The sequence below is a fragment of the Cygnus olor genome, chromosome 25, assembly GCF_009769625.2.
Source record: "Cygnus olor isolate bCygOlo1 chromosome 25, bCygOlo1.pri.v2, whole genome shotgun sequence".
NCBI classification, from domain to species: Eukaryota; Metazoa; Chordata; class Aves; order Anseriformes; family Anatidae; genus Cygnus; species Cygnus olor.
In genome coordinates this window covers 2,666,295-2,678,205 of record NC_049193.1, presented here as the reverse complement: position 1 = coordinate 2,678,205, position 11,911 = coordinate 2,666,295, and the positions used below count along the sequence as shown (strand labels likewise).

Below are 11,911 nucleotides of genomic sequence, written 5' to 3'. Positions count from 1 at the left end.
CTCTTTAGCTTTCATTGGTAGGAGATCATCTTTCCCTTCTAGGTACGCTGCCTCTATTAGCCCGAGCTTTACACTTTTTCTGTTCTTTTATCCCTTCAGGATACCGAGAAAACTATTAAAATGACGGATAGACCCAAAGAGCCCATCTCTGGGCCTGGCATTTCCTTCCAGCTGGGTCCCAGCCCCTCGCAGGTGCTCGCTTCATCCCTGGCCCCACGTCCTCCAGGCTCCCCTGCAGCGGGGTGTGCACCACGAAGCCCCCAGCACCCGATTCTCCCCTCTCCCACCTTGTGCTTTGCCTTTTTGCACACTTCCTACCACACCTACCAACTACTAATTTCCCCAGCAGCACTGTGCACGATGGTTGTGGACGTCCCTGTTCTCAACACCTGCAGCCCGCCAGTTGCAACAAATGTGCCAGCAATTTTTAGCACATGCTGTGTTCTGCAAATCCAACTGCTGTGGTTTCTATTCCTGTAGATGTGTGTGTGTCCAATATTAAACCCTGCTACTGCCAGTGGCGTATCCCAAGACATGGTATGCACTGCAGTATTTATATACATATATACACTGCATATATATATAAGAGGGAGCTACTCAGCTACTCAGCTACTTAGGAACACAAAATGAAGACCAGACACAGAATAGGGGACTCCTGTCTCCTAGGGCCCAGCTGTCATTGCAGGTCACCTCCTCTTTAGTAAGCGGACCAGATCTTGGTATTTGGGAGGAAAGCTTTCCTCTGTGAATTGCTTGATGTCTCTATGTCTCAGTTTACCATCCGCAACTTTACTGGGCAGTTGCTTCTTCTCAGAAGTGAAAACGCCCAGAGGATGAAGCAAACCCAGGGCCAGTTCCAGCCTTTTATTTGGCACACTCATCATCCTCCTTCCCCGCTCACGTGCTGACACCAACGCATTATTTAAGTTTTGCAGACTCATGAAAGCAGACCAAGGATGAGATTGCCAAATGACCAGCCCTACATACGAGAACAGCTCAGTGAATAGGCAACAAAGATTTTTCCTCACAGTGCAGTGACTTACCCGTGTGGCAGGAGATGACTTCCTAATGGAATATTGAACTGTCTCCAGGAGCATCTGCCATGCCTACAAGTGTGATGTTAGACCAGTGCCAACGCACTTATCGTTGGGTCTTTGCTGATACAGCAGCCTCAGCTGGCAGGATCATTTTTGTTCATTCCTATTTCTGAATTTCTTGCTGCAATGGATTTTGAGCCTATCACATTCATCCTTTAGGGAAATGCTGCTGTTCAGCAGACATAGGATGTTTGGGAGTATTTTCAAGGCAGGTGCCAGGCACAGGGGAGCACAACAACATCTCACAGGTAATCCCTGTGAAACTGAGCTGCGTGATCCTGGGGTTTCCTTCTTCACTAAGAGAAGCTGCCCCAGTGGTCTCAGCTCGGTGCAGGGAGCTCTCATTCCCAGCGCTGCATCTTGGAGGCAATTCAGAGCTCAGAAACGTGATTAAGAGGCCATGGTGATTGACTTAGAGGAAAGATGAAAAGTCTGAAACACGTCTGGCTTGTGTTTAAGATGACTTTACATAGCTATCAAAAAAAGTTTAAAACTGGCTTGAATAATTGCTCTCCACCTGTGTAGTGCCAACAGGCTGTGATTCAGAATGATGAGATCGTCAGAAAAACTGAGAACTGGGTCTAGACACTAGGAAAGAGCAAAGAATTGTCATCCCCAAAGGGAAAAGGAAAGACAAATTGGGACACTTTCTTGGGTCTGGGCAATATCCTAGAAAATGTCTAGGAGAGAACAATAAAACCACTACCTGTGGGGAGACTAAGTAACAAACTTTTTCCATCCTTAATTTCTGCAGCTTAAGCACCAGCTTCCTGAATTTAGTAAGAAAATCATTGCCCATTTGTTGCTCTCCAGCTTTCTTCCATCAGTGCTAAAATGAGCAATGGAGTTCATTGTGAGGGCTCCTCCGTGCAAGGGGGAGATCCCCAGTCTTGGTCCAGGGCCCACATCGGGGAAAACTTACAAACTACTTCAGTGCATGCATGGCAGACCATACCATGGCATTGTTTAGTTTTTGTTTTGTTTTGTTTTCCAAAAATGTTTGGAGAACACTTTTAAAATGAAGGGTTTTAATAACTTGCAATTTAGTAGCTCATAAAAGTTCAAGAGGAAACCTCCATGCCTAGAGTTTTTTCCATGACAAGCATATATTTATTTATTTATTACATATTTTACATGTAATATTTATTACATATTTTTCTTAAACTTCTGCTGCGATAAAAGTGTCGTTGGCACCTCTGCTGCAAAGGTAAACCTTCCTTGGCCTTGCGATCAGGGTAAAAATCTTTAATCTAAGAAATCAGTTTGGATTTTGGGTGCAGGAGCACCAGACAATGGCACTGGGTCAGGTGCAGAGCAGAGCAGAATGCTGCCCCAGCGAGCTCCATGCTCCAAGCAGCACAAGCCTGAAGGTCACTTAAAGGAGGGCTGCGTCCGCGTGGCGTGAGATGGTTCGGGTCTGTCTACGTTAGGAAAGAAAATCACCTTGCCAGAAAAAAGCAAGTGAAGGCACGGCACGACCTTTGTGGTTTTACCCTGCTGAAGTTATGCAAATTGCTGTGCAAGGTCTCGGGGTGAGCCAGAGCTCGGAGGCTTCCCAGTCTGGGAGATGGCGAGAAATGCTTTTCTTGGGAAGTCACAGCCTGACCTGACGAAGAGCTCAGAGAGAAATCCTCACCTCCCAGCCTTCGGCTTGTTAGGGGGGCATTCATCACAAAAAGCGGTCTCCATCCATCCCATTTTTCTCGCCCAGTGCAGAGTTTGACAGAAGAGATGTTGACTTTGCGGAGGTTAAAGGTGGCTGCCTTGTCCAACAAATGGGTTTTAGCAAGAGGGGAGGATTGTTGTTTTTTCTTCTTTCAGGAATGAAGTGTCAGGAAGATGTAGAGGGCAAACAAGCCCCCGCTGAGCAGCTGAGTGACAGCACCAGCTGCAGAGGGTGCTGGAGCAGTGCAAGACCTGGGGGTTCCCACATCTGGGGAGGGTTTGCCATCTCCTTTTCCCACATCTGAAGTCAGAGGAACAACAGAGAGAGCTCCACTGGGAAAACGGGGTCCAGGCAGTTTCGGTTGGAGTGCAAAGTGATGTGCAGGAACAGAGCCGTGCCCTACGGACAGACCCCTGCTCGGACCCCACGTGGCTTCCTGAACGGGAACCTAAACCTTGTCCTGCCTGAACCAAATATTATATCGACAGACAATCTCCCTTCCCTCCTATTCCCCCAAAGACGTACATGGACAGAAATGGGATATAGGTGATTGTATGATTAGCTGGACCGTAAGTAGGATTGGAAAACAGCAGACCTAGGCTGGAGTTCATACAAACTCCTAATAACCCCTGTGACTCCAGCAAGTGGGCATTTTACATATGACACCACACACAGAGGATGTCAATGAAATACTTTGCATTGGCAAAAACAGTCTGGACTCTGACTTGGATTCTGCCAGCACCCAGAACAGTTGCAGCATTCATAAATTCCTTACAGCCTGGCCTTTTGGACAGAGCAGTCTGGGGCTTTCCTCCTGCCGGTCAGTGGGAAACTTGTGAATGTTTCTTCTCCGCTACGACACAGCAACTGATTTAATTATTTAAGGAGGGATCTTCTGAGAGGGTGAATCAGATATGCAGTATTTTGCAAGAAAGTCAAGATCCATGTGAAAATAAACAGAGTTTGAGGTTCCTGTTCAGAAAGATCTGAACTAAAGCCCACTTATTTTTTTGGAAAAGCCCAAGCTCTAAGACCCAACAGGTATCAGGATGAGTACACCTTTTTTCCCCGATTCCTTGAAATTTTACAATTCTGGATTATACAGAAGCCAAATAAAAGTAGCACATAAAGCCCTGGGAAAAAACCTGGGGCTCCACGTCCATCTGGTAAATCTCTCTGTGTCTGTGAGAGAACACAAACCTCAGCCCAAATGGTGGGAGGAGAAGGGAAAGACGTGCACACCGTGTAGCAAGGCGTAGCGGAGTAAGTGCTGGAAATGGTTGCAAGAAGGTTACAGAAACATGGAACATGTGCATGCAGAAATTATCATCAAAAACACGGAGAAAAGCCTTGCGAGAAGTTGCAGTAACCCTCGTGTGGCTCTTCAGCAGGGTTTGGGGCATTCCCAGCTGCCACACCTCTGTGAAAAGGGGATTGAGAGCAGCTTCCCTGCTAATGCCCTTCCAACTGTGATGGCTCTAGGATCTAAGAATCTGCTTTCTGTTAGGAAAAACTATAAAACTTTCAACAAAAGATGAAAAACTTGTCTCGCATTGGCATAAAAGCAGGAGATTTCCTTGGAGGAAGGAGTGGCATACTGAAAATTCCCTGGAAAGTAGAATGCAGAAAGAATAACTGCCAGTGGCAGCAAGCTCTGACTATCAGCAAATACAAGGGTTATAAAGCTAACAACAAAAGAAATCCCTCCAAAATGTGCACATGTATACAAGCCAGACTCAATACTTTCTTAAAACTAATGATTGGGCCTTAAATCATTTACAATCAATGAAGTACTTTCTTACTTTTATTTTCCACTTTAGTTCTTGAAATTTGGCATCTGTTGAATCCTGTATTAGGGTTTTTTCCAAATGCAAGACCTGGGGAATTTTGTTAACAGTGCAATAAAAATAACTTCATAGCGTTACAGGGAAACATTAAAGCCTCTTTGTATGCGTGTGCGTGTGTGCTACTCTTTCCTTTTTTTTTTTTTTCCTCAAAAAAAAAAAATACAGACATTGTTTCTTTAAAAGTCTCCATCTGCAAATCCCATTAGATGTGCATATAAGGTTTCGGATGATTAATAGGTGCCTGCTTTGCTTTGGTTGGAGGGAGCGGGTGTGTGTACGTTAACCCCTCCCTCCCCTCTCTCACATTTCACTTCACAAACTTGTCACTCTCTCCCCAGCACGGTATTTAAAAAGTGTTTCACTCATGTCCAGCACTTCACAAGGAAGCAAGCTTCAGGCCTTGGGAAATAATTCAGGGCAATCACTGCCTAGATCTGGTTACTCTTTTCCAGTCGGGACAATGAAGACTTTTAGAAGAGTTCCCAAAATAACAAGTCTGCAACAGCCCCAAAGCCACAAACAAACTGTTGTTTAGAGAGGAAATCTATTCCCGTAACGTTGGAAAATTTCCCCTCTTCTGATTGCAAAGCCTGAGCTGCAACCGGCCCCGAGCACCGAAGTGTGGACGGCGCTGGAGGCGAATGGATCCCACCATCAGCAGCTGCATGCGCGGTCCCCAGGCTCCAGCCCCACTCTGGGGGTGCCTGCGGAGCACCCGTGCAGACGTCCCCACAGCCGCGGGGCTGAGCCACTACCCGCCGGCACCCTTCTCCTTCCATCAAAAGTCAGATTTTGCTGCCTACTCTGATTTCTCAGCCTCCTGCCTGGTGACGGCTCCGCAGAGCTTCCCGCCCGAGGAGCAGCACCCTTCTTTCCACCACCCCGACTGGCACCAAGCGGCAAGCGAAGCCCGAAGACGGCTGAATCCAGGACTAGCCTTGGCTTCTGGGGAGTCAGAAGGCGGCAGCCCAAACCTCGTGAGTGCGGCGATGGGCATGAATGAAGAGTATGAGGCGCCGGTAAGCGCTGCGATCGAGACAGAGAAAAAGACATCCAAAAGAAAAAAGGAAAACTCAGGTAGGTGGCGTGAAAGCAGGGATGTGGGATGGTATGGGCTGTAGCATGAGAGCACCTACAAGATTAGAACTAAAGCTGATGAAGAAAGCGTTTTGCAATTCTTGACTAGGGAACCCACACAGTAACATCATCAAAATGAAGTTCCTTGTTCCTTGATGACCTCCGGTGTTTGTTTCACTCCTGCAGGTCTTGTTAACTGACCAAGGTGTTTTATGCACCAGCACATGGCAAATTTGCTGTAACTAAGCAGGAATCACAAGGTGTGTGGACACTGAGCTCAGAGTCCTAGGTCGTGGAGTTACATCTTGGATACCTGCCATTTGCCCAAGTGTGTGAGAACGGGAGTCAAAGGGCAAAGATCCCTCATCTTCAGCTGCCTGGGCTAGCTGGAAATACAGTACCAGGGTTTTGACATCTCAGTTCATAGCATAAGACGCATCAAAGTCTCCCTTTAGGTACAAATTGTGTTTGGCCTCACTGAATATTGAATGTTTTTACTGCAAAACAGGAGATACCAAAAGTTTGCCCATCTGTGCAACGTCTTAACCATGTGGAAAACAATGTAGATGGTTTTCATTGCGTCATCCTAGCTAGCAAAACACTTTTTTTCTACAGTACCATATTCAATAACCTCTGAATTGCTGCTATTTCAAATACAGACATGCAAAATATGCATAAATTGTTTTCTCCTAAGGAAGTTGTTCAAAAATGTGACGTTTATACGCATTCATTTGCTATAGTATTCATTTACAAACCAGTATGCTTTTCCCCACAGCATTATTATGAAGCAGGGAATATTTTCCAGCATCCCTATCTTACGGTTAGAGAACTGAGACACAGAGAGACATTTATTTGATGTAAAAATAATAAAAAAGCTTGTCAATCCTTAAAACTTTCTTTGAAGCAAGGATAGATTCAGAACCACTAGAGAACAGCTTTGTTGTGGCAATAGCAACAGTGGCATCTACTACAAGCATGCATGTACGAATGCACACACCCCCTTCCCTTCCTCTACAAGCTTTAATTATTTAGATGCTATATTCGGTCCCGACTTCCCAGGCTCAGCAAATGGCCTGAAGACAGCAAATAGCCTAGGGTGAGCTTTCACAGCTACCCCTGCAGCCCTGCCGCAAGCCACAGCTATTAGCATTCACAAATCTTTTTCTTGCAGAGGGCTCCAAGTATTCAATACTGTACAACCTAGCAAATAATTTATAGAAATGCCTTTGTAATTACAGCATTAAAGAGGCTAGAAGGCTTTATAATGACTTCGGGTTTAATACATCTATCATATACTACAAAGTAAAAAACATAAGTCAATCAGTAAGGAAACTCCAAAGCTCTAAATTGATCTTTAAAACCAAAAGATAAGAATTAAAACCTTAGGAAGAGTCACTGTAGAAGTGAACTAGTTTTCAGGTGAAAGTTGGGTCTAAAGAAACACCTTGGGTCTAAAAAAACACTGTTTTTTTCATGCTAAATGTTTTTTAGAATGACTAGTTGCAGATAGTTTGGATATCCCAACCTTCTCACCACATAAGCTGAAGAATAAGGCAGCAAGAAACAGGTCTTAGTATAATTATATATATATTATATATAATAACATAGAATATGATAATAATTCAGATGCCTTTATTATTATGGGAATGAAATAATACAGAACGTTAATCAGAAAGTGGTGCATAATGACTAACTCCCTTAACCACAAATAGGTGTATGTTGTTGACTTTCAGCCCTTGACTGAAGAATTCTGGGGGAGGAAAAAAAAAAGGTGAGGATGTGTAGATCAGAGCTGAATTCTGGCCTGCCATTCTTTCTCCCTCATGCCACTGACTAAAGAGGGTTTTCTAGGCTTGCAATACCCGTTTAGAGTCATGGAGGTGTAAAAAGCAGCAGGTAGCAGCTGAAAACTTAAGGAAGACAGAAAAGGAGAGCACAGGCAGGTCCCCAGGCAATGTAAAGGGATCTGGGGGCAGAACTTCATCTGTCCCAGCCCCCTGTGTGCACCCTCTGCCGAGCATCCTTCCAGGAGGTGCTCACTGAAGTAACTGCTGGTTACTTTATCATCAGCTGCCAAACGAATCAGCTATTCATGAAGTCACTTCACTTGGCCAACGTTTCTGAGAGCTTTCAGAATTTTATGTTCCATGACAGCAAAATCCATCTTACCACTTGATTTAACCACTTCCAATAAATATACCCTCAAAGTCTTTAGTATAGGGAAAAAGTAACGTGCAGATGCGTCAGATTTTTATTACACTTTCTTCTACTAAGGAAAAAATTGCACGCGCTGGCAAGAGTTTGCAGGACAACAAACACCACGTGCCTTGCTCAGGGCTGTGGATCACCACAAGCATTACCAAGCAGGCAGCATCCCGTGTTACAGGCATTAGTCAGTCCCATGCTTCCATGTTTAAGCTACTGCGAGTGATACAGACACCATCTCTGGTGCCCAAATTCTGCACATGCACAGTGCAGAGTCCTTGTGCCTTCCTCGAAAGCACTTTTTACCAGCCAGCCATAGAACTCTCTACCTTATGTCTCTTTGCAATGCCATGTGGGGCAGAGCCTGCTCTGGTCCCAGAGACACTTAGCTATTTAAAACGATTCATATAATTAATTAGAGATGAAAAGCAGTGACACCCTTAGAGAGGATGCCCTTTGCAGAGGGGCAAGTGGTGAACTCCCATGTGTATCCAGCATGGGGATCCATGCTTCAACTCCTGCATAGCCACTGCCCTCCCCAAAGCCCCATTTGTTTTGGGGAATGCAGTGAGGCTGGTGTTTGGTGAGAGATTGGAACCAAGAGGATCGGGAGCCAGGACAATGCTGATGTCCCTGCCCATGGCAGGGGGATTGGAATTAGATGGTCTTTAAGGTGTCGTCCAACCCAAACTGTTTTATGATTCTATGCAAACAGGACTAATTGCCTTGAAATAGAGGGCAGTACAGCTGCAGCACGTGGTGCACTGCTCCTGTGCACATCATCACTAACGTGAGCTATATTCAATTTCTCTGTTCCTCGTGGGCAGAGCTAAGATCAGATAAATCGCAAAGCCTTCAACCACACAGATTTTTTTCAGCAAGGAAAAAGACACCTAGAAGATGCTCATTTCATGCTCATTGCTACTGCTTTGTATACCATTTCTGTGTAGAAACTGTATGCACCAGGATGTATGGTAATGCTAGGACATGTGAAACTTCATTGCACACTAATTACACACAAGAATTAAGTAATTAGCACCCAACATAACAGAAATGTTACTAAGTTGTTCAGTTTGGGGAGTCTAGCCAATTGCAGGAGCAAAAGAGGAGGGAGAAGAGGCCAGGAACTTGTAACACCAACTGCCTGAAAGACTGGCACAGCTTTGGCTTTGCTCACAAAGCAAGAGTATTTTTCCTTGTGCTGCATGGAGATTCTTCACAAGCATTTCTTTAAAAAACAGGAGAACGTAATAATAATAATTAAAAAAGACTGCTGCCTTTTCAGGCAAAGTCAGTTTGCATTCACTTTTTGGCATAATTGGTGCAGCATCCCTTTGGCTATGGCTTGAAATTTAGCTTTAGAAATACAGCTCCTAACCACAGGGATGGTTCTGAAGCCAGTCACACAGGTGCCAGCTCTCCTTCTGGCGGTTGTTCAGCACGGACTTGAAGCAGATGAGTGCCTGAAGCACCTTGCATGGACGCCGGCTCTCTGGCGTTCCTCATTTTCCCACATTCTCCCCTCCCAGTGTTCCCAGGCCTTCTGCTAGCCCAGGGTGCTTCCTCAGCAGCTTCACCCTACCCCTTGCACCACAGGAGGTCACCGTGCACTCACTGCACAGCGCCCGTCCTGCACAAAGCGCTGCCTCTGCTGCCAGTTGCTTGGCAGTCTGCAAAGCGAAAACTGGGGGAGTGATAACACGTGCGTATGGAACGAAAGAGGTGGGGAAGGAAATTATTGATAGCACTTCATAGATGCGATGAGAGCTCCCATCCCATGGCTGCTCACTACAGACCTTGCAGACCCAGCCTGTGCTCCTGTGCTTTGGGCGATGCTCCCCGTCCCACCTTCACCCCTTAAACCAAAGGCTGACAATGCCATGCTGAGCTCATGGGGCACAACGCACGCTTTTACACCCGATCTCTGCAATGCACGCGCTCGCACGGGTCAAGGTAACTGCAAATTCTGTGTGCTTGCCCCTTAGAAAACCAGAACTCGAGCAACAAGGCAGAAAGCAGCAGCAAGTCGCGGAAGGAAAGGACGGCTTTCACAAAGGAGCAGCTACGGGAGCTGGAGGCTGAATTTGCCCACCACAACTACTTGACAAGGCTCAGGAGATACGAGATAGCTGTGAACCTGGACCTCACCGAAAGACAAGTACTTCCCCAACCCCTTCCTCCCCACCTTCTTCCTCCCCCACAACTTCTCCCTAAAGCTATGAAGCAGACTGGTTACTCGAGGGGGTATAATGCAATGGCACAGAGGTATTTTAATACAAAACTTCCATGGTCTTTTGAAACACGTGTTAAAAAATTCTGTAAGTACTTAATACATGTAATTCTGTGTCTCTAAACTAAAAAAAAATTATGACATTTAGGAATAACTGGCACCTACTGAGTTGTTGTTTACCACCACCCCTTGGTACATGCTATATCGAGGCCTACAGATGGAATACAGATATCACCTTAGACTCTAATTACCAGGACATAATTGGGATGGCACATTTGATATGTGTCCTTCCCAGGTCAGGTGGTATTTCAAGGTGATGAGGGAAGACAAGAATGCAAAGTTTAGCGGAGGCAGATATTTCTCTCTTCTCACTGGGATCTCAGTCAGGGTTTCCTTCTCAAGCTTGGTGTAGAGGAATTGCTCAATTAAGTCAAGATGATTGCAATTCCTGAAGGATTAGACTGGCTGGGGTGGATGTTAAAAGGCGCACTGTACGCATTGTATTGGCATGTATAGCTGACAGATGCCAGGCAAAGCACTTGTGCTACCTCTGTCGATCTCAGTAACATCCTCCTGGAACAGCTTAGAGAGAACTGTTCCTGCCTTCGTTAGAGGGAGAGCACTTAAACTTGTGAGGTTCCTTCCAATTTTTCTTCCAGAATTTCACGAAACACGTCTGTTGATATATATGCATAGGTCTGCTTAGACAGCTCAGCCTGAGGTCATAATTCATTATCTCCTTTTCATCACCCAGGTCAAAGTATGGTTTCAAAACAGAAGAATGAAGTGGAAACGCGTTAAGGGGGGGCAGCCCGTGTCCCCCCACGAACACGACACGGAGGACATGGACTCCGCTGCCTCCCCCAGCTCTGACTAGCACCTGCAGCAGCGAGAGGAGCACAGGGAGAGGAACTGGACAGAGAGCAGGCACGACACTGCCACGGGTCAGCTACGGCACCGTGCCACGGCCCCGCCTGCAAAACCCGTGGTGCTGAGCCTTCGAAAGGAGTACGATGCTGTAGCTGGCAGAGGCAATCAAAGGGCACGGGGGGAAAAAGCCGAAGGAGAGCAGGACTTTGATTTTCATCTGAATGAATCTAGCTCTCTGGACATGTCTCGCTGCCACGGGTCTACCTTCAGAATAAAAGCTAAGAACCACTGTATATAAAGCAGGAGTAATGTTGCTTAGGCTCTCGAACACTTAGAAAATACGGGCTATCAGGCAGAAAGAAAGGGTCCAGCTGGTGACAGTGCAACTGTGTTGTCATCCAGCCTCTCCCTGGCCACTTCTACTCATTCTGCACTTGGACTTGGCAAGGCACATTCTGTTCTCCCTGTACTTTCCTCTAAGAGAAATGAGTGCTTTGATGAACTGAAACCAGAACTAAAACCGGTTCTGGTTTGGGACCAGAACTATATACACAATTCTGCTGACCAGCCTGAGGAGAGCTGGCTTCCCGTTCACAGCCCGAGAGGACAGGTGCCTTGCTGATGGTAGCGATTTGCAGAGGGATATTTCTTCCAAGCTTACTATAAACCCTGAAATCAAATTCCTAGATATCCCAGATATTCCCAGATTTAAGTCTGAAATGTTTTTTCAAAGCAGCCATTACCAACTATCACAGCAGGTTCTCTGAATGCAATAGCTTTCACTATTTTATTTTCCACATTCACATCTGTTTAAATGAAGGAAAACTGCTCCTTAATGCTGCATTTCTTTTGCATTTAGGAAATCTCTCTGGATACCCAGTTTTCCTTGTGAATCCAGGGTTGTCAGGAGGAGCAGAAA

The 11,911-nt window shown here is 45.8% G+C and overlaps 1 protein-coding gene across 1 annotated transcript; it reads left to right on the top strand.

The window, feature by feature from the left end:
* The first annotated feature begins 4,936 nt into the window (after positions 1–4,936).
* MEOX1 (mesenchyme homeobox 1) lies at positions 4,937–11,282 on the top strand. Its single transcript, XM_040536913.1, has 3 exons — positions 4,937–5,687; positions 9,878–10,050; positions 10,877–11,282. Exons 1-3 carry the CDS (start codon positions 5,252–5,254, stop codon positions 10,997–10,999), a joined length of 732 nt encoding a protein of 243 aa, XP_040392847.1. The 5' UTR covers positions 4,937–5,251; the 3' UTR covers positions 11,000–11,282.
* The last annotated feature ends 629 nt before the right edge of the window (positions 11,283–11,911 follow it).

Bases quoted from the DNA above. Each gene is read 5' to 3' on its own strand.
- MEOX1 (XM_040536913.1), top strand. From the start codon at position 5,252: ATGGATCCCACCATCAGCAGCTGCATGCGCGGTCCCCAGGCTCCAGCC. The intron at 5,688-9,877 runs GTAGGTGGCGTG...CTTGCCCCTTAG, and splicing joins AAGAAAAAAGGAAAACTCAG to AAAACCAGAACTCGAGCAAC. The intron at 10,051-10,876 runs GTACTTCCCCAA...TTCATCACCCAG, and splicing joins TGGACCTCACCGAAAGACAA to GTCAAAGTATGGTTTCAAAA.